This window comes from Triturus cristatus, chromosome 11 (genome assembly GCF_964204655.1).
Source record: "Triturus cristatus chromosome 11, aTriCri1.1, whole genome shotgun sequence".
Lineage (NCBI taxonomy): Eukaryota > Metazoa > Chordata > Amphibia > Caudata > Salamandridae > Triturus > Triturus cristatus.
Genome location: NC_140594.1, coordinates 495,401,891 through 495,425,414, shown reverse-complemented (window position 1 = coordinate 495,425,414; position 23,524 = coordinate 495,401,891). Strand labels below are relative to the sequence as shown.

At 47.7% G+C, this 23,524-nt stretch overlaps 1 protein-coding gene across 1 annotated transcript in view; it reads left to right on the top strand.

Moving 5' to 3' along the window:
• LOC146784472 (guanylate-binding protein 1-like) overlaps positions 1 to 23,524 on the top strand; it is an 888,553-nt gene that overhangs the window by 792,259 nt on the left and 72,770 nt on the right. The window contains exons 14-15 of the mRNA XM_085633259.1: positions 20,153 to 20,255; positions 22,028 to 22,221. Of these exons, the coding sequence (XP_085489385.1) occupies positions 20,153 to 20,255; positions 22,028 to 22,221 (297 nt within the window). The remainder of the gene's footprint in view (positions 1 to 20,152; positions 20,256 to 22,027; positions 22,222 to 23,524) is intronic.

Genomic DNA, 23,524 nt, shown 5'->3' with positions numbered 1-23,524 from the left:
GTGGCCACACAACTCCATGCTCCTGAATGGGAATGACTGCAACACACGCTACCATCCCCGCACTATGCATACCGCACACTCATGCACATCATGTCACAGGCCACCACATAGGACATGCGTGCTGTAAGGCCTCACACTTGAGAGACTAACTCCCATGTCTGGACTCAGCATTAGTGCCAACTGACATGGAACCCACAAGACCAGAACTGGACAGGGCACAGGCAAGGTCCCAAAACCTGTTACACACCACCCCCACACATGATGCTGCAGGCATTGTACACGTGGAGAAGGTGCCAGGCTACATAACCTTGTGACGGAGTGACTACACACAGACCAGGGAACACATTGCAAGGAGGGGAAGGGAGGCAGGAGAGCACTGCAATACTGTGGGTAACAGGATCTGCACAGCACCATTAAACCCTGGCAGTGTATCCATGGAACAGTGCACTTACAAATGCTGGTGAAACACAACAAACACACATGTACCTACCCCCTTCCTGCTGCTGCATCTCCTGTAAGCGCCTGTCCAAGTCTGGAAATACCACCGCCAGCACACGCTTGTGGATGTGGGAGAGACGGCGGCGCCCGCGGTTCTTATGGCTCTCAGGTGAGTCCCCCAGCAGGACCCGTGCGATCCTCCGCGTCCAGCCGCTGATATCCTGCCAGCGTTTCCTCACCTGGGACAGGCGCCGCTTGCGACCATCCGCACTCCTCACGGCACTGACGGCGGTCAGCCAGATCTGCTCCTTGGCAGAGGCGCCTACCTGTGAGGATGAACAAGTGACACAACATCAATACACCTGCAACATGTCAGAGAGACACATATGAGAACAAATTAGCTGGTTACAACAAGGCATGTCATGCAGCCAACGCATTGCACCTTTGCCATAGGGACATACTCCTCTGGGGAAGGGCAAAAGCAGTACGTGCCAGTGAAAGTACACATGTGGAATGAGGGCAATGACACAATCAATTATCAAGGCTCACACTGTGCATCACACCCACCCCTCCTCTGTCTGGGCACTGCTGGGAGGATTCTGCACCCACCCCTCCTGTGACTGGGCACTGCTGGGAGGACTCTGCACCCACCCCTCCTGTGTCTGGGCACTGCTGGGAGGACTCTGCACCCACCCCTCCTGCGTCTGGGCACTGCTGGGAGGACTCTGCACCCACCCCTCCTGTCTCTGGGCACTGCTGGGAGGACTCTGCACCCACCCCTCCTGACTCTGGGCACTGCTGGGAGGACTCTGCACCCACCCCTCCTGCGTCTGGGCACTGCTGGGAGGACTCTGCACCCACCCCTCCTGTCTCTGGGCACTGCTGGGAGGACTCTGCACCCACCCCTCCTGACTCTGGGCACTGCTGGGAGGACTCTGCACCCACCCTTCCTGTCTCTGGGCACTGCTGGGAGGACTCTGCACCCACCCCTCCTGACTCTGGGCACTGCTGGGAGGACTCTGCACCCACCCCTCCTGCGTCTGGGCACTGGCTGGGAGACATCAGGCATCCCCCCCCCTGGGACCCCCCCTACAGTACATAGCATGTGTGTCACACCTGGACACAATGGCAGAAGTCACAGTCACAAAAAAGGGACACAGTCTGTGCTAGTAGCCTCTGCACTCACCTGATACCCTGGTCGCCCATACAGCAGGGGGTACTGTGGGAGGATCACATCCAGCAATGCCAGGTTCTCCTCCAGGGTGAATGGCTGTGACCTCTCCACAGACCTTGACATGGTTCCAGGGAATCAGGAGCAGCAGCAGTGTGGTAGAATCGAAATATGTGCAGGCAAGTGATCCCTCATGGGACCTGGCTGCCTTATATCTGCCTTGCTGTCCTGTTTGATGCACAGGAGTACAGAGTGATTGGTCACTCACATTTGCATCCTATGTTTCCTCCAATCCCTTCAAACCTAGCACAGTCAGTGGGTTCTTATTGTGTTTTTTTCTTCAGCATGATGTCAACCCCACAAACACATTGCAACAAAGTAGATTCATTCCAACTGACTTCTGCTGTGCACCTTCCAGAACAAATTCAAACTTAGGTCTCCATGACAACCAGCATGCATGTAGGCCTTAATACTTGTCCCTCATGTGTCCCCTATGTAAATTTGAGCTTCACACACAGGTACGGTGCGTTCCGGGGCCCTAGGGCACCCCAAATGCATAGCAACGGCCCGTACAGGCGTGTGTACAGTCCGTACCACTATGAGTACGCATACGCGAGAACACCCATAGTGAGACGGACCGTACACACGCCTGTACGCTCACTATCACTATGGGTGTTCTCGCATATGCGTACTCGTAGTGGTACGGCCCGTACACACGCCTGTACGCGCACTATCACTATGAGTACGCATACGCGAGAACACCCATAGTGAGACGGACCGTACACACGCCTGTACGCTCACTTTCACTATGGGTGTCCTCGCGTATGCGTACTCGTAGTGGTACGGCCCGTACATACGCCTGTACGCTCACTATCACTACGAGTACGCATACGCGAGGACACCCATGGTGATAGTGAGCGTACAGGCGTGTGTACGGGCCGTACCACTATGGGTGTTCTCGCGAAGGCACCAGATGTATGATGAGATGTGTACACATGTAATGTGTGATGGTGCAATGTGTGCCAGGTATGCCCTTGACTCCTTTGACATGTGTGCATGTCGTACTGCACACTTGTGATGAGCGTCACTGGCATGGCACGGACACCAACACACGGAAGTGTCCCCTGAGGCCCGGTACAGGGGTTACCACACCTGACATGTCACTTCCCACGGTGCATGATGTGACTATGTCATTTATGTGTGGGGGGGTTCCCATTAGGTTGATGTTGGAGCTCCCTCAAAAGCTGCAGCTGTTGCAGCAACCAACATGTGTCTGTGTGTAGATTGACATTGCACACTGTTCCGCACACCATGCCACATGTGGTATCGGATGTGAGGTGCGTATGTATGCATGGGACACGGAGTAGCGTAACAAGGACATGTCTGCATCCTCTCTATGAATGTGTGGTGAGTCATGACATGTACACCTTCATGGCAAGGTGTGTGGGCTGTCCTAGTGTAATGTCATGTGACCTGTGGCTCTAGTGTTCCGCTACCAGTCTCTGCAATCGACATCCTACTTCTGCTGATGTGTGGATGTATGTCACTCCTGTCTTGCGTCTGGCTGTTCACTTGCACTGGGACACAGCTAATCCCATGCCATGGCATGTGGAGGTTCACAATCTCCGTGTGTAGCTGGGTCTTGGTAGGAGTGTCACCTGGCAGCCACACGTGTCCAGGGCATGTGGCACATACCTGACTCCGTATGTAGCATATGTGTATAGACAGATTAACATGTGCTCAGTACAAATTAATTGTTGTTGTGGTGCACTCACTCTTCCTTGTCACTTCCAAATTACTGCAGAGCGCCGCCTCTTCCCCGACCAATTCCGGACTTGGCTGCCATGCGGGAGAATGACTGTATCCGGTGCTACCGCTTCCCCCAACGGTTGATTCTGCCATACCTCATGTTGGTGGCATGTCCCAGAGCATATTCTGCCGTGTGCTGCATGATTTCTTAGAGGCCATGTTGAATCACCTGCATGACTTCATCCATTTTCCTACCCCTGAAATGTTGACTGGGGTCAAGCGTGGATTCTATGCCCTGGGAGGGATGCCCCATGTCATTGGGTCCATAGATGGGACACATGTGGCTTTGGTACCACCACAGGCACAGGAGGTAGCGTACCGGAAACGCAAGCACTACCACTCCATCAATGCCCTTGTGGTGTGTCTGTCCAACATGGTGATTTCACATGTCTGTGCTCGTTTTCCAGGATCAGCACACGATGCCTACATCATGAGGCGTAGCAGGGTGCCTGAAATGATGACACAGCTGCGCAACGAACGAGCATGTGTTGTTGGTGGGTACAGTCTGTCTGTCCTGTATTTTGCGTAGACTTCCAGCACGACCGCTTCTCCTGTCCTGCTTATGTCCATGTGCTTTCCATGTAGGGGACGCTGGCTATCCCAACATGCCATGGCTGATCACACCTCTCGGCAACCCCATCACGCCGGCCCAGCTCCGCTACAACACCGCCCATGGCCGGACAAGGCGAGTGATAGAGAGGACGTTTGGCCTCCTGAAGAGCCGATTCAGATGCCTCCACAAGACCGGCGGCGCCCTCCCATATGCCCCGGCGAAGGTCTGCAAAATCTTCATGGTCTGCTGCATGCTGCACAACATGGCAGTTGAGAAAGCTGTGCCACTCATCCTGGATCAAGATGACCAGGACCATCCACCCGTGGAGGACGAAGGGCTTGGCAATGGGGCTAGTGATGTGGAGGATGTGGAGCCGCAAGAGGACATCCGGACTCGGCTCATACGCGACTTCTTTGCTCAGTGGTGAGTACCAGTGTCTGAGTGTGCACGCATTGGTCCCCGTGTGGCATGTGTTGCGATGTGTGTGTCCACCTGCATGTATGGCACGTGAGTCAGAGGTGTGTGTGGGTGTGTCACTGGAGTGATGGTGCCAGTGATGGTTGTGTTTCCCCAGTCATAATTGTGACCTAGCATGTTGTCATCCATACATGTGTCGAGTACATGCACATGCAAGTGGCTGTGCTTTTTGTCGCTGACTTCTTGTGTGTCTCTCTTCCCCAGGTACTTGCGCATGCCGTCTGCTGGTTGCATTGTTGTGGCACTGCTATTCCTCATGGACACGTCATCGTGTGCTGACTCAGCGTTACAGGCACGGACACGTTTGGAAGTCTCCTTAGGGTAAGGGATGCATCAGGGGTGTATTGGGTGTGGCAGTTGTTCACGATGTATGCACACTGCCCCTGTCGATGTTTGGTTCCTCTGCAGACATGTTGCATCACCATGGTACACATTACATGCAGCTGGGTACACCTGAATAGATGGTCAGACTTGTTGACTGTCATCAGTGATGGGATTGTGGAATGTGATGATGGCATCAATGTGTGTAACACTGCCCTCGGACACATACGGTTTGAATTGGCTTGACATGCTGTGGGACTTCCACATCAGCGGATCAATGGTGTATGGCAGGCTCTCCGTGAGCAGCTGGGGGTGTTTAGCTGTTAGCCGACACTTGTGTGCCAGTTCCATGGCTATCACGCATTTGTGCTGCAGAAGGGGGGTGCCAGTGTTGGACCCACATGTTACTCCACATGAACTGTTCATGTTTACTTCGAGTTGCCTCTGCAATCCCGAATACATGACTAATAAAGGTGTCCCTATGCCTCCAAGGTGCCTCTTCTCAGTCAATGCTGGTGTGTTGCCACGGTGCATCCGGCATGTCTGGCATGGTTTTCCGTGATAGTGGCTATGTGTCTATGTGTAGAGTAGCAAGATGCAAGCTGTTTGTGTGGGATTAGACTGTGTATTGTGCATGATGTCCATGACTGTGTGGGTATTGTGACATGTGCCATCCCCATGCATCCAACGTTGGCCAGGCCACCATTCTCTGCATCCACCTGACTCAAGCTTGCAGGACATGGTTCTGCCACCTGTCCACACATACCTGGGTGCCCCCCAGGACACTCCACATGATCCCTGACCTCTGCGCATGGCTGTCGCTGTACTCAATATGTCTGTCGGCACGGTTGTGCGGTCCCCCCCTCAGCTGGTTGGGCCCATCACAGGTGTGTATGGTGCTCCATGTCTGTCTTGCCTAATACAATGTGACCCATGTGTGTCCGGTGCCAGACTCAGGCCCCAGGGTGTGGATGGTTGAAGTCAAATGAGAACTCAGGCATAGTTAGACTTTACAAGACACATGTAAGGTAATAATGCAACCAGTAGGCATCTTCTCTTCATGGTGTGACTTTTTATTTTGGTGGGGGGGGGGGGGTTGACATGAGGGGCTTTCCGGGTGTGTGGAATCCAAAGTTCACTAGGGGAGTTGGTGTCCTTGCCATTTGAAATCCTCAGAGTCCATGCCACAGTCTTTGTCAACATTGGTCAGACAGTGACCAGCAAGTCCATGTGGCAGAGAATGTCTTTTGATGCTGTGCTGCTGTTGCTCCAGTGGGCCAGGTGCCAGGCCAGGTGTCCTGGGAGATGGTGCTGTAGCGCCGACTCTCACGGTCTTTTCCGTGGATGACCCGCCCTCCTGCGGGGACCCTCAGAAGCAGGCCGTGACGATGTTTGGGATGCTCCATCGGATGTTTCCTCCTCCTCCTCCTGATCCCTCCCTGTGGGTGGTGATGTTCTACGCCTTCTGGCACAGGGAGGGTTGCCCATGTTGTCGGCCATCCGACGGAGTGTACTGTGAATTCCCGTGAACACCGTCACGAGCTCAGCCTGTCTGTCCTCCATCCTCCGTTGGTGTTGCAGTAGACAGGCATGTTGCTCCGCATGTTGCTGGGCCTGCTGGGTCTTGATCTCATCGAGGGCCCCTTCATATCGTTGAGGGTGGACACAACCTGGGCCATGCCCGTGGTGTCCTGCCGGTATGTGTCCAGGATGTTTCGGACATGGGAATATACCGGTTCCCCAGCCAACTGGTCAGGCTGGCGCCTCCGCCGTCCTCCACTCCCACCACCCCTGCCCACTTGCGCCTGGCCTGCCGTTGTGGGCACATCGGGTCTCCGGGACCCCTGAGGGATGGCATATGCGGTGTTGCCTGCCTCCTCCTGGGTGCCCGGAGAACCTTGTCCCTCCTGGACAGACTGGCTGCTTTGTGGTGGTGGGGCAGAGATCCTGGGTGTCTCCTGGGATGTGGCAGGAGTGGGGGTGGTGGTTGGCCCCGTTGTACCTGACGCAGGTGCTGCAGGTCGTTGGACACCAGAGGGGCCAGGTTGGTCGGGGTCGTCCGCAGAGTGGTGAGAGTCGTCGCTGCCGGTGGGATCGGCCTCCCGCAGAGCCGGGTCCTGTGAGTCTTCCCCCCAGTGTTGGGGGGTGAACCACGACGTTGACCTGTGTGTGAGAGAGACAATGTTAATTTTGTTCCATGCAACATCCATGTTTCATTAGTTTCAAAGTTGGCACATTTCCTCTGGGAATTTGGATCTGTCTTGCATTCCACTCACAGTGCACTTGTGCATGGGTATGTCCTTTGGGCACAGCTTTGGCGACTTTAACTATGTGTGGCACAGTCTTACTTGCTGCGTCAAGTGTGACTGCAGTCAGCAGTGGAGTGGGCAGGTGTGGCGAGCCGTGCATTGGCGCCTTCCGTGTTGCACTGTACGTGGGCACATGAAGTTGTTCCACACACTTCAATGATGCAGGTAGCTGTCGTTGTGCTCGTGCACAGGTTGTGACATGGCCCTGTGTTTTGCCATAGAGGAGAGGGGGGGTGCTGGCACTGGCCACCCTTGTCTACATGCACGCAGTTCACCTGCTGACGAGCAGACATTCCCACACACCACAAGGCTGATTTGCTCTCCCTGTGTCTCCCTCCCTCTCTGCCCCCCTCTCCCTCCCTCTGTGTGTCAGCCTCCTCCCTCTGTCCGTCTCCCTGTGTCTCCCTTCCTCTCTGTCCCCCTCTCCCTCGCTCTGTGTGTCGGCCTCCTCCCTCTGTCCGTCTCCCTGTGTGTCCCTCCCTCTCTGTCCCCCTCTCCCTCCCTCTGTGTGTCGGCCTCCTCCCTCTGTCCGTCTCCCTGTGTCTCCCTCCCTCTCTGTCCCCCTCTCCCTCCCTCTGTGTGTCGGCCTCCTCCCTCTGTCCGTCTTCCTGTGTCTCCCTCCCTCTCTGTCCCCCTCTCCCTTCCTCTGGTGTCACCCTCTGTCACCTCAGCCCAGCTTCCTGGGCACACACTGTTAGCAGTTCTTTGAATGGCCCTTGGATTGTTGCTGTGAGTTTGTTTCTGATCACCAGGCACCCATTGGGTGTAGTGTCTGTGTCTGCGCTGCTGCTGTGGTGGTGTGTGCTGCCACTCTTTCACAGTGTTGCCTGTTCATTAGCTGCTGTCATGTGCAAAAACGTGCCTTCACCTCCATGTGTTAATGCAAGGCGTCCGGCATTTGCTGGCAAGTCTTTCCTGAGTGGGGACACACTGTTTGTCTGGCTGTGACCTAGGCCATATGGGCAGAGGGCATTGTTGTTTGCTTCTGAGTTGCACTATGTGATTTTTGGGGCCCACCCTCCCGCCATCCGGGTTACCGTGTCATGTGTTGGTGTCTTCTGTGGCCTGTGACTTGACATTGTCCAGCTGGGTGCATGGGGCATGGTGGCGCCAGTGGCATGTGCGTGTTCATGGAGTGTGGTTGAGTCATGCGATAGCTTGGGTTGGTTGCGTGCCTGTTTGTGAGTTTGGTTGTGGATGACGTTCCCCCCATGTGAGGTGCATTGTTTGTGTACTCACCCGGGTCTCGGAGTCCTCCTAATCCTTCGACTGCCTCCACTGGCAGTATGGCCATCACCCTCTCCTCCCAGGGATGGTAGTGTACGGGTCTGCGGGACGGCCCTCCTCCAGTGACGTTGGCCTGGTTGTGTTCATCCGTCATCTTGGCTCGGACCCTCCTCCGCAGATCGTACCACCTGGCTTGGCATTCCTGCTTGTTCCTTCTGGTGTCCGCAACAGCATTCACAGCATCGACGATGGTCTGCCACATGGCTGTTTTTGCTGAAATGCTGGTCTGTCTGACCAATGTTCCAAAGAGGTGTGGCTCGACTCTGAGGATTTCATCGACAAGGACCTCCAACTCTCGGTTAGTGAACTTTGGATTCTTGTAAGTGGGCATGGTGAGGGGTGTGGGTGTGGATGGTGGGGGGGGTGTGTGGATGGTTGTGGGTGTGTGGGTGTGGTTGTGCAGGTGTGTGTGTGAATGTGATGAGGGGGTGTTTGTGAAGGTGTGTGTGTGAAGGTGTGCAAGTGTAAGGTGTGGTAAAGCTTCTAGTATGGTGCTGTAGGTTGTCTGTGGGGTCTGGCAGCAGTGAGTCTGTTGCAAAGGCTCATGGTTTGTGTGTGTGGGCCCTTTTTATTGGTCCATTGGTGGGTGTGGCTGTGTTTGAACTTTGGGTGGGTGTGTTATAAGGAGTGGTGGTGTTTTGGGCCTCTGTTTGTTTTTGGCAGTTGCAGGTCAGTGAATGTGTTGTTTTAGTGGTTGTTGGACATGTTTAGTGGCTTTGTGCCATTCGAATGGTGTATTCTTGTGTCGTTTGGGTTTGTCCTGGTTGTGTACGTGCGTTTTTAGCGTGTGTACGGTGTGTACATGGGCCATTTTGTTGTACAGTGCTGTCCTTGTGTGTGGCTTGGTACGACTCGTACATGCGGTTGTGATGTTGGGGCCTGGGGTGCGCTCCGTACTTAGAATGTTGTGGTGGGGGTACGCTCCATGCATACGCGGGTGGGGGTACGACTCTAATGTACACGGGTGTAGATACAGGGGGGGGTAGGACACGTGCACGGGTGTACATACACGGGGGGTATGACACGTACACGGGTGTACATACACGGGGGTACGACACGTACACGGGTGTACATACACGGGGGGGTACGACATGTACAGGGGTATACATACAAGGGGGGTAGGACACGTACACGCGTGTACATACAGGGGGGGGGTAGGACACGTACACGGGTGTACATACACGGGGGGGTACGACACGTACACGGGTGTACATACACGGGGGGTACGACACATACACGGGGGTACGATACGTACACGGGTGTACATACACGGGGGGGTACGACACGTACACGGGTGTACATCCACGGGTGGGGGTACGACTCGAACGTACACAGGTGTACATATACGGGGGGTACGACACGTACACGGGTGTACATACACGGGGGGTAGGACACGTACAGGGGTGTACATACGGGGGGGTAGGACACGTACATGGGTGTACATACAGGGGGGTAGGACACGTACATGGGTGTACATACACGGGGGGTACGACACGTACACGGGTGTACATACACGGGTGGGGGTACGACTCGAACGTACACGGGTGTACATACACGGGGGTACGACCCGTACACGGGTGTACATACACGGGGGGTACGACACGTACACGGGTGTACATACACGGGGGGTACGACACGTACACGGGTGTACATACACGGGGGTACGACACGTACATGGGTGTACATACACGGGGGTACGACACGTACACGGGTGTACATACACTGGGGGTACGACACGTACACGGGTGTACATACACGGGGAGTACGACACGTACACGGGTGTACATACACGGGTGGGGGTACGACTCGAACGTACACGGGTGTACATACACGGGGGGTACGACACGTACACGGGTGTACATACACGGGGGTACGACACGTACACGGGTGTACATACACGGGGGTACGACACGAACGTACACGGGTGTACATACACGGGGGGGTATGACACGTACACGGGTGTACATACACGGGGGGGTACGACACGTACACTGGTGTACATACACGGGTGGGGGTACGACTCGAACGTACACGGGTGTACATACACGGGGGGTACGACACGTACACGGGTGTACATACATGGGGGTACGACACGTACACGGGTGTACATACACGAGGGGGGTACGACACGTACACGGGTGTACATACACGGGGGTACAACACGTACACGGGTGTACATACACGGGGGGTATGACACGTACACGGGAGTACATACACGGGGGTACGACACGTACACGGGTGTACATACACGGGGGTACGACACGTACACGGGTGTACATACACGGGTGGGGATACGACTCGAACATACACGGGTGTATACATACACGGGGGTTTGACACGTATGTACGGGGGCTGGGGGGGGTCGGCACGTACATACGGGGGCTGGGGGGGGGTCGGCGCGTATGCGGGCACATGTCTCCATGGTTGCTATGGGTGTTCGGTGCGGACGGTGTTATTTCCATACGGTTGTAACTTCTGACGCACGGGATGGATCGTGATTCCGCTGTCGGACTTCACTTTTCACATTTGTACGGTAAATCGTCCGGGGACGTGTCGGTCACATTTTCCGACCCGAGGACGTGTGGGGAATGATTCCCAATGCAATTCGTAGGGTCTTTTTCCCATGCGAATGGTAATTGGCAGTTTGTACGGCACTTGTACGATTCGTACGGTAAAAAGACCGGATACGAGTCGTACCGGGACATTTTTTACCGGATCGTGATCGGCACCTTAGTGATGTTGAGAATGTTCCCAGCGGCCACATGACACCCTCCTCTTCTGTAGCACCCAGGTAAACAGAACGTAAAGGTAAGCAGAGCCAAAGCGAATGCCAAGGGTCAAATTACATGGACAAAGAAAGATTTTTTTTTAAATGAATGATGGAGTATCCATGAGATTCGAAAACGAATGAGGGGGAGTCTGAAAAATAAAAAACAAAAACAAGACAGGGAATCAGGTCCCCAGACCCCTCATGGTGATCCATCGAAGTCCATAAAAGCACATGCACTCTAGAATGCAAGCAGCTCCAAAAGGCCATCGGTACCTTCTTCCGCAAAGAGGTTTGCCATCTAATTGAGCAATTTGAACGAACATACATGCTCCTCATAATCCTGTGCCAGTAGGAGAATTTCTGGGCAACCTGCGTGATATTCGAGGATGCTGCGCTGTAGGAGGTGCTGCGCATGAGTACAGGCAATCCACTTAGCCTGTCTGCTATGAAGAAAAGCATCCCTCAAGCGACTGTCTCCAGAACAGCACTGGTCATGGGCCAGCAAGAGACCCACTAACAGTTCATAATCCAGATCAGCGCAAGATGTATTAGAAAGGCAGACATCCAGGGCCCATTCAAAGGGGCACAGGCGACAGTAGAACACAGGTTGCACGCAGGTAAAATAGGCGTAGCGAAAGTTTAGCTGATAGCTAATGCCAAAAATGGCCAACGGCAAGCATCCAAAAAGTTGCTTCATTCTGTCACGGTACAGCTGCAAATGGCCGGGGCAGGGTTGGACCACAGGACGGGCAGCCATTGCATAGCAGTAGAACAAGAACCAGCACCCCGCAAACCAGCAAGAGAATCAGGGGAAAGCTGCCAAAGGCACTGGAAAAAATAGAATGAATAAAAGGTGGAATTACTCCAAAAATAGTTTAAAAAGTGTGCAAGGCCTTCGGTTTCAGACACATTAAATATTTGGTGAATAAATTCCCCAAAATGAAGGGGGAGATTCGAGTTTAGCAGTGACTGAATCTCACTGGATGTCCAAGCCACCTGCAATTCAAAGGTCTCACGAACTGAAGTGAGAGCGACCTCTTGTTGAAACAATAGCACTTTGAGTCTGCTTAGTTTATTGAAATCTGCTTTCAAAGTAGGAATGGAAGGTCACAGCGAACTATCCACAATCCCATGTGGGGGGGAAAGGACATTGCTGCAACATGTAACACGTTGTGAAACAGTTACTATATACGGGACCCCTGCCTGTATGCCGCAGCAGTTGTGGTTATTTAGGATAAGATAACTTCCATTAGAAAGGAGATTTAGCATGGGAATAATTGCAGGTACCGGGGTTCTTTTTAAAAAAAAGGCTAAATTAGGGGCAGAAATGTTACAAGCCCCGTGCAACTTAACTTTTGTACAAACTAGGGAATGTCCTGCAGTAGAATCACAGTTCTCCACTGTCAGGAAAACTTATTTTTCCTCACACTGACTGCAAAAAGTAAACGGTAACGACCACAATTCATACATTAAAAGCACTTCCAAGGGGTTAAAATCTACCAACTGGGTAATGTTTTCTGCATGCAGTGAACTGAAATAGTGACCTGGCCAGCGAGATAACCCCGAGTATTACCCATACAGAAGAAACAGTCTCCGCTATTGAAAATGGCAACTGTTCTAACTTTCAATGTGCAACATAGTGTATGTAACATCTTTCATTGACATAAGCTTTTGTTTATCTGTTAAGTTAAACTGCAAAAAACAGGGCGGATGCATTTAAATAATCCCATGGCACTTTGCCACTTTTCAGTGTCTGCAATGTCCAAGCAAATTGCATTACAGAGCCCAATTAATTTTGTCCAAGATACAGAACAGATACATCATTTTGTATAATGTCTGTAACAGATGAAACAATATTTTCCAACGTGTAAATGCGAGAAGACAATAATACTATTATCAACAACATCAAGAACCTTCTTCAAATTGTCTTGATCAAATCGTCTTAAGCGGAAAGCCAGTTCCATTTGGGACAGTTTCCAAAATTCATTATATGGAGGATATAGAAAAAGTTTAGAACAAGGGGATTTTGGACACGAAAGGAAATCTGCCAAATCAATGTCCCCAGATAGAGAAAGATGTTGTTTTACAGAGGGCAGTGTGGAGCATTCTAACCATTGCTGACATAGTTTCCCAACTGAATATGTGGTAACTGTATGAGAATCAGGGGAACGAGGGTCAGGTCTACTAAGAGTTAACCCATTATAAGCATTGGAGAAGCGCAACTGACACGTGTTAGTATTAACCGGCCTTAGTAACCAACCCAACGGGCCAATATAAGACGAGTTAAGAGTACAATTTTGGATCAAATCTTTCACATCCTCTACAGAACAATTGGAATGTCGCTGCCAAGCATATCAGGCAGCCATAGATGGAACTAAAGAAGTATTTAAATCATTTACAGATGCTAAACCAAAACATGTAGTCTGTTGAACAGTCTGATTCAAGGAATATCAGCTGAGATGGAATTAAACATGCCAGATAAAGGGATTGCAAGGGGTTTCAATCTTTGGTACCCCATATGGACTTCAAATCTATCATTTCTTTCCAATAATCATAACCTTTTAAGGCTAAATCAGCTATGAAAGCTGAAGAATATATCAATTTAGTATGGGTCAGCATGAATTTCGTGTGAGGCTGGGCATTTACTTTATAATAATAATAATGACCTCAGAAAGGCGAACAACTGTAGGTTAAGATTAAAGCAAATGTAAACAGCAAACTGTCACTCATCCCAGAAGATTTTTTTCTGCTGGCTAGTTTTCATGCAATACACGAGCTAAAGTCATGATTGAGTTCTGCAGTGGAGATGAGGAAAGTTGTTTGGTAATTGCTAAGTGTTCATATTACAGAGAGAAGCACAGGGGATTTAGCAGGAGAGGAGACAGAACTACTCAATGAGCTGGCGAATAGAAACTGGCATTCAACAAGCACCCATGTGACAAAATAAGGAGACATACACCATGCATCAGCCCGATTTGTTTAAAAAATAAGGCGCTTCACTTTTAACATTCATAAGATATTAACCCCTTCAGTGCCCGCCCCTTTCCCCGCCCAGTGCCGGCCGTTGCATTAGCGGGCGGGGTCTATGACGAGCTGGACTCGTCATGGGCACAGCGCCACCGCGGCCCATGACGAGTCCAGCTCGTCATGGGCACTGAAGGGGTTAAAGGATAATTTATTGTTTGCAGGTGCATTATTATGGAAAATAAACAGATATTGTATGCGACGCTGCCATATGTTTTAGCAACAATCGCCCCAACATTCAAACGCAAATAAATATTTCACCTTCAAAGGCAAGTTTGCTGCCGGTTCGGAAGAATGCCTTAGCACGCTTACTGCACTGTGCTTAATTGCTCAGCCCATCATTGGAAACACAGACAACTAGCAATGCCTGCTCCCGTATTTGTAAGCTTTGTTGTTGCACAAAGAGCTGCGCGAGAGCAGCCAGCGGGGTGAATACAACTCAGCATTCAGCCCTGAATTGTACATACCAGGCCTGTATGCAGCAGAGCGTCAGCCACAAGACAAGCATTCTCCTTCGCCGATCACTTTGTGCCTGGCGGGTGAATTTACGCGCGTTTCTGGTGCAGATGGGAGCACAATGCACACGCTTGTTGCATGAATTCTTGGGGGCTGACACGAGCTGCAGGGGCCCGTCCGTCTGTAGTGGGGGGTGGTGGCTCCAGTGGCATGTGAGTGTGCTAGCTTCGATTACTGCCAGAAATGTCAGCTTCTGGAAGAGAGGAGGTTTGTACCGCCGGTCCACAACACGAACAGCCTTGGAGTCCACAACAGAGCAAAGCAGCATAGAAGACAAGCGCGGTTCCGGCGAGCCTCGCATACAGGAAGGGGAGTGCCACATGAAGAGAGAGGGGGAGCAGGAGGTGAGCCCGCGAACACGAACAGCCTTGGAGTCCACAACAGAACAAAGCAGCATAGAAGACCCGCAAGGCCCCGGCGAGCCTCGCATACAGGAAGGGGAGTGGCCACGTGAAGAGAGAGGGGAGCAGGAGGTGAGGCCACGAGTGGTGCGCACGCTTGGGAGATCAGTTTTCACTTTTCAAGCACTGCACTCGTACTTGGGGTGCGCCGCTGCTCGCTCCCGCAAGGTGGATGCCGCCACAAGCACGAGTGCATTGCTTGAAAAGTGAAGACCGATGCCTAAAGGCCCTCCTATGCAGTGCATGTGCGCTGCGTAGGGGAGACCTAAAAACTACTTATGTATTAAGCCTTAATTTGTCACTTGAATACATGAAGTGATGCACTTTGGAGAGATGACCGACACATTTCATTACGTTCATAAGTGGCGTCAATTTTAAACTTATGTCTATGTCTGTTGACCCCAGGAAAATAACAGTTGTTTGGGGGAAGTGTTCAATGTTCAGCGGGTTAACCCCTTCGGTGCTCATGACGGAATGGTTCCGTCATGACCCACGGTTGAGCTGTGCTCATGACGGAACCATTCCGTCATGACCCCGCCCGCGCAAGATTCCGCCAGCACAGCGGCGGAATCTGCGCAGCATCGAAGGGGTTAAGGATACAGAATCCTAGCAATGCGCCCTCTCTGAGGCTGCAATCTTCAGCATGGTCCCGGTTCTTAGACCGCAAATGACACTGCTGTGCTTCGCTGTGCTCATAAAACTAACATGGGGGCCGGGGCACGGTATGTATGAACTTCCTATGTCCTGCCGTCCTGAGCAGGACTTATGAAACATGGATCATGCTTCCAATGTGACCATGCCTCCAAGAGCTCTCCACATATTGTAACGGGCTAAATGCTTTTGGAGGAAAGTTTTCATGATATTTAGGGGCTCATTAGGATGGCGGGCGGATCTGAGTCCGCCCGCCATCCCCGCGTTGTTGGGACCAGCCGCCAGCGGTCCCGCACTGCAAATTAGGATGCGACCGCCACCATGGCAGTAGCAAGCTGCAATTTAACATTGCGGCAGGTGCTGCTGACAGCAGCACCCGCCGCTATGTTAAAATTGCATGCCTGGCATTTCACTGCACCACATGGCAGACACCACACTGTGCCTGCCACTTGGTGCAGCAAAATGTAGGGGGGTACCATAGGTACCCCCCAAGTGCACCTCACCACCCCCAGACACAAGGGGGGCCCGCAACGGGCCCCCAAAAACCATTGTCTGCCAGCCTTTCCATGGCAGCCTTACAAAATCGACATCCTAATATGGCGTCTGCCACGATACACACCGCCATCATGATATGGTGGGGGGTAACTCTCATGACGATGGCAGAACGATCGCCACCAACGGCCTGGCAGTGGCGATCGTTCCGCCATCGTAATGAGCCTCTTGGATTTACAGTACTCTCTCTGAATTGTTAACTTCACCATAAATTAAATGTAAACTCTGCTACATCGCTTTTCTTTGAAGTATTATACCACATTATCTATTTACAACACCATTAGCTGTAACTAATACAAATACAAGGCCTATTGCATTGCAAATGCTTGTTTAAGATAAGTCATTTGCTCAGCCATATATTGCTGTGAACTTTGGGCAGTGCTTAATTTGTTAAACTAAAATAATAAGTGCATATTCGTACAGTATTTCTTAGTAGCCCACCGCTGCTGAATCCTGAGGTGTCTGAATACAAAGGCTTCAGAGTCTTGATTCCACATAATACTTTTTTCATGCCTCCCTTCACACTTTCTGTCCCTTTATCTCTCTTTTGCAGGTTTCTTCTAATCATGATTTTCCCCTTTGTCACTGTTTTCCTACCTTCCTACCATGCTCCTTTTTACTTGCTACTGCTCTCTTTTGGTATCTGCCATGTCTGATGATGAAACATTAGTTTTGGTCCTCAAAAGTGACAGTGAGCACCACCGGCAACCACTGGCACAAATTAAGAACTATCTTAGGGGTTCTCCCCTAGCAGTGAATAGCATTACAAGCTGCAAATGGGTTTTCTTGATACGTCCAGCTCTGTGGAATTACCTTTTAGATTCTACATACTTTTTAGTGGATCACTGACAAAATATCGATGTAAAAAATATCGATGACAAAAATATAGACTGCAAAAATATCGACTCCCTATACTTAAACAGGTAAGAACGAAAATATCGACTCAAAAATATTGAAGTAAAAAATATAGATGTACAAAATATCAACTTAAAAATATATATAATATAAAATTAAACATTTTAAATATTATTTTTTTTTGACAAGATAAATTAAATTTAATTTACATTTTAACTAAATATAACAAATAAACTTCATAAAAAAAATATAAACACAATAACATAATAATGTATACATAAATTTAAAAGTACATTTCGCAATACAATAAATACAACAGTAGGGGCATTGTTGGATAGCAGGGAAGTAAAAATAACTATTCCCACTCCAGTGTGTGCAACAGTAGAGAAAGTATTGGATAGCAGAGGGGTAACAATTATTATTCCCACTCCAGTGAGTGCAACATTAAGGAAAATATTGGCTAGGGGAGGGGTAAAAATTACTATTCCCACTCCAATAAGTGCAATAGTAGGGAAAGTGTTGGATAGCGGAGGGGTCAAATTTAGTATTCCAACCTGAAAGAGTGCAACAGTAGGGAACATTTTGGATAGCAGAGGGGTAAAAATTACTATTCCCACTCCAGTGAGTGCAACAGTAGGGAAAGCGTTGGATAGCAGAGGAGTAAACATTACTATTCCCACTCCAGTGAGGGCAACAGTAGGGAAAGGGCTGGATAGCGGAAGGGTAAAAATTACTATTCCCACTCCAGTGAGTGCAACAGAAGGGAAAATGCTGGAAAGGCGGGGAGTAAAAAACTACTATTCCCATTCCAGTGAGTGCAATAGTAGGGAAAGTGCTGGGTATTGAAGGGGCAAAAATTACTATTCCCACTCCAATAAGTGCAATAGTAAGGAAAGTGCTGGGTAGTGAAGGGGTAAAAAATACTATTCCCACTCCAATAGGTGCAATAGTAGGGAAAATGCTGGATGGGGAGGGGTAAAAATTACTATTCCCACTCCAGTGAGTGCAACAGTAGGGAAAGTGTTGGACAGCGGAGGGGTAAAAATTACTATTCACACTTCAATGAGTGCAACAGTAGGGAGCGTGCTGTATGGCGGAGGGGTAAAAATTACTATTCCCACACCAATAAGTGCAACAGTAGGGAAAGTGCTGGATGGCGGTGGGGTAAAAATGACTATTCCCACTTCAGTGAGTGCAACAGTAGGGAAAGCGTTGGATAGCGGAGGGGTAAAATTTAGTATTCCAACTCCAGTGAGTGCAACAGTAAGGAAAGTGTTGGATAGCAGAGAAACAAAAAATAATAATAACATTTAAACACTTTTTTAAATATTCTTAAAAATCAATAAACAATATTTTAAAAATATCAGATTAAATATATTAAATATTAACATTAAATATTTTAATTACATATAACAAAAAGGTACAACTATTCTCTAAAGTAAATTAATATATTTATAAACAATATTTATTTTAAAGAAGCAAATATTGACAAACAAAAATTTAAAAACAAATAATGTATTTATTTTATTTCCTACCCTATAACATCACATCAATAAAATAAAAACTTCAAAATGTATATTTACATTTATTTCTATAGTTAACATAAATAATGATTTGTAAAAATTATTAATAATACAAATAATTAATAACATTATTTGAATACGCATTTTTTAACACTATAATATGCACTACACACACCTAAAATGAATTACACAATTACCATAATTAATTACTAATGAACTAATTTCAATTAATTAACAACTAATTATTAATTCATCAATTAAAAATAAATTACTTCCCACCCTTCCCACTATTTACACCTGTAAACACCATAACACACACCTTAAATTAATTACCCAATTACCGGCAATAATTACTAATTAATTAATTTAATATAATTAACAACTAATTATGAATTCATTAATTATAAATAAATTACTTATCACCATTTTCACCTCTTAATACCACAACACACACCCATAATAATTCAACAATTAACATAATTGCCAATTAATTAAAATTATTTAACAACTAATTATTACATAATTAATACAAAATTAATTTACACATTTAACACTATAAGTTCTCAATTCCACAATTATTAATACATTAAAATGATTCTATAAATTTACTATAATGATATTCCTTCCCACCCTATTCCCCTTTAAACCCACAACCCGCTACGGTACTACTAAAAACACAAGATTCAAATAAAATAAAAAATAATAACTACTAAAAATAAAAAATAAATGGTATATACTACTAAAAATACCTATAGTAAAAATACAAACAATTCTTATTCAAAAAATACATGCATCACATTCATATAAAATATATACTAAAATACATAACATTAATGAAAACGATATTTTTAACATCTATATTGTTGCAAACGATATTAAACTCTTCAATATGTTTTACATTGATATTACTTACCCAAAGTCGATATTCTTGACCACGATATTTTGTTTGTCCATATTCTTGACCCACGATATTGTTGCCATGATATTTGTGCAAGTCCATATTTTTGCCTCAATATTCTGTCTCTGCACCCTTTTTAGTCATTACTTACTGTATGCATTCTCTAAAACCAAAGAATATTTCGTCAGCTTTGAACTGCAGACTAAAAAGAGCGCAAAGGGGTGCTAGTAAGCTAGTTAACTTTATGATCAATCTAGTAATACTAGTATTAGGCAAATTTCTATTAATAACACTCACACTCCCTTAAATCTTCAGTCTACTCTTTTCATGACTTTGAAAGGATGGCCAACTGTGCTTCTATATCGCTGTGTGATTCAGGTGTGCATGGTGTCCGTCTAATACAACTTTGGTTATGGCTTTGAAAAGCTGCTTATGGTCCTACCAAGAGGTAGCATGGTACACTCACATTTGCAATAGGAGAAAGCCTAGGACCATCATCACAATGTAGATAAGTCTATCCTTCTCTACTGGTACAAACATATGCTCTCCTTAAACTGCAGGTGTCCAGTGCGGCATAAATTGTGTATTCTTTCCTAGGCAGAAGAAGTTCTCCAGGAGTCTATTCAGAAACAGGAATCTGTAGCAATGTCAATTCTGAAGATGGATCAGACCCTGTCGCAGAAGGAGAAGGAAATTGCTGGTAGGTGGTGATGTTATTGATCATATCAACTGCTGTGAACACTGCAGAACAAACAGTAGGCTTCAGATTCTATTTAAGTACTAGTTCATCCCATGCAGTACAAACTGCTTAAATCAAGTGTGATCTTCAGGAATTCTGCCTATTGCCCGGAAACCTTGTTCCTATTAGATTATTTTTTAGCCCTTTTCTTTGAAGATTCCTCGCCCAAGCAAATGAACTACCAAATGATTTTAAGCAAAGTAGTTGTTGCACAACTGTGTGTACTGTAGGTTAAAAGGCACATAAATATGCATTACCATATAATGTGCTAAACACACCATCTTCTTACCAATGACTCGCTATGTGACAAAACACGTTCTCCAGTAACAATACTGCCAGCAGATTCCAGAACTGTCTTCCACTGTAAATCCATGCACTAGTGAGGCAGTGTAAAGGATACCTACATGACATAAACGACATCTGGTGTACATTATCCGCCAGCATCCACTACATGCATCGGAGCTAATAACAAATAGAATTATTGATTAGTAACAGTAAATTATAGGGATGTTTTTCAAAGAGGAGTTCTGAGTGACATCAAATAGACAACTAGAGCAGAGCTTGAGATGTTGATCATGTCACTCAGAACCCGAGGTGAAAAACATCCCCATAATTCCCTTTTTACCCATCTATAATTTTATGTTTTGTATGTCCCCCAAAATCATTTGCCCCTGCTTTTAACTACTATGCAGTGGCAGAGGAGTAATGGGGAAGTCATACATAAAATGACCTCTGTTATGTATCCCTTTCCCAAAGATTTAAAAAACACTCCTTCCATCATTGACCAACTCCCACCTTGTTCCCTGCCTTCCTTACTCCTCTGTGCTGTGCTGTATGCTTTCAATCAAAGCAGACAAGCAGAGCTGTGATAACAAGTTCTCGGAGATGCATGTCGGCCGGGCCTGGAAGGCCTTTATGATATCACAACAGTGGGTAACCAGTTTTATTATCAACTGTTGCTATGTCATAGCAGTGGTTACGAGATTCTGAAACTGAAATGCCACACATAACAACATACATAATAAACTCTGCCTTTTGAGGGCATCTTGGCTCATATCCTTCAATACATTCCCCAACCAAACAAACAGCTGAGCAACTTTGATTAACCAGCAAACGTTCCCCTTCAATCCCCAGGTACATCAAATACAATTGCCCTAGGACATTAGAGACTACTTTCATAGTGCCACAATCAGAAGGTTAATTAGGGGGATGTAAAAGTAAATCAAGGAAAATCAACCCTACTAATCAATATTTAGCTAATACACTGCCTGCCTGCTGGCTGTAACGCAGGTCAAAGATATCTTCTGCACTCAGTCTGCAAACGCTGTCCAGCCCATCATGCCAACCAGCACCTACTTTGATGCCTTTTGATCATCCCATGGGCCGCTATGTATAAATGTAAAGTCCTAAATGTTTACAATATCTACTGCTCTTTGCCCTTTTCCCTACCTTAAACACTTACACTGCCATAATCTGTGCTAGCTGTTTGAATCCGTCTACAGCCTAACAGGATGACATTTTCACAGCTGATAAAATGAGAAAGAGAAAGGTCCGAAGTATTAGATTTATTGGGTACCCCTTTCTTAAGGAATAAGGTTCTCAGGTTTTCTGAAGTTGGGCTTTGCACGTTTTATTAAGATTTAGCACGTTTGCACTCTCACTATCGTAACAGCTTTGAGTTTGCAAAGTATGTTTCTTCTCAGGAACCTCTCTCACTTATGTATTTTCATCAGAGAAGCAAGCAAAGGTACAAGCTGCAGAGCGGGAGATGAAGCTGAAGGATGAGATGCAAGCAGCAGCCCAGCAAAAGTTGGAGGCCCAGCAGAAAAGCCATGAGGAACATGTCAAGCAGCTGACACAGAAGATGGAGGAGGATAGGGAGAAATTGATGAAGGAAAACGAGAGACTAATGAGTCAGAAGCTCAGTGTAAGTCTCTGACCAGCTTTATTATTTAACATTTCAAATTTTATTGTATAGTATGTAATGTGTATACAGTGGCGTAACGAAACTTGAGGGGGCCACCCTGCAAACTACATGGAGGGGCCCCCCCATCCTCCGTGCCAGTCAAGAGCTCTCAAGCCAGCGACTCGCCATACTGCCCATGAAACACATAAAAACGTGCCTCCCCATGTCTTTAGTCGACCTTCTCTGAAAACCAGGACATGTGCTAAATTTGTCGAAATCTAATGAGATACCTGGTGAAAAACCTGGACTGTCCTGGTAAATCCAGTACACCTAGTCATCCTAGGCCCTCCAGAGGTTGGTGGCTTGTGATCTTCTCTAGTAGTCAGTGCTAGCTGCGAGGCAGGGGCTCCTAGTGAGGCACTGCAGCAGAGGCAGGAGCCAATGAAAAGTACCAAGAGGAAGGATGCAGCCATGGACTATCATTTAGAAGTCGCCAGGGATTGTACCTGCGACACCTTGCTACCAATGGCTCTCCCCTTGCGACCCATGACACTCCCCTTGCGACCAATGGCAGGTAGATCAAAATAAAGAGCAGAAGGCAAACAGGATGCAGGTAAGAACTGTTTACTTTCAGAAACTTCTTGTGTTAGCCGCTTTCTGTTTTGTGAAATAAATATATTCATCCTGGCAATGTACGCTCTGAAACATTTTCCTCGGTTGTCATGATTGCAAAGATTAATACAATATACGATCCTTAAAATGTAAAGCCTTTTTTCTCTATTCTGGCCAGATAGATAGATTCCAAATTACAATGCTTTGTAAAAGGAATAGATGGCCCTGAATAGAGTGCCCCTGGTGACATGGCCTATCTGGTAAACTTACTATACATTAATACCAGCCTAAGGGCCTGATGAAGAGGAGATTGTATATTTATCTAATAGATATTAATAACAGAGCCAACCTTTGCAATTATAAAAACTTAAAAAAAAAAAAAATATGTGACACCCCTCCAAGTCAGCTATGCCAGGTTTGACAAACTCCAGACAGTTCTGACCTTCGAGCCAATAGCATGTTGCATTTTTGGAGATGTTATTCATTTCCCTAAACAGAGTCGGTACATTCTAGTGCAGTTACAACATTAATTAGGAATATAATCCAAATGGCAGAATATATCAGAGCCAGTGAAGAAATACATCAAACACCCTTCTATGTATTTAGAAAGCCTAAATACCTAAAAGCAGTCGGCTGTGTGCTAGCATTTTACAAAAAAATGACCAAGGGGCATATTATCAAGAACGGCGTTAAAATTATCGCCGCTTTGGCG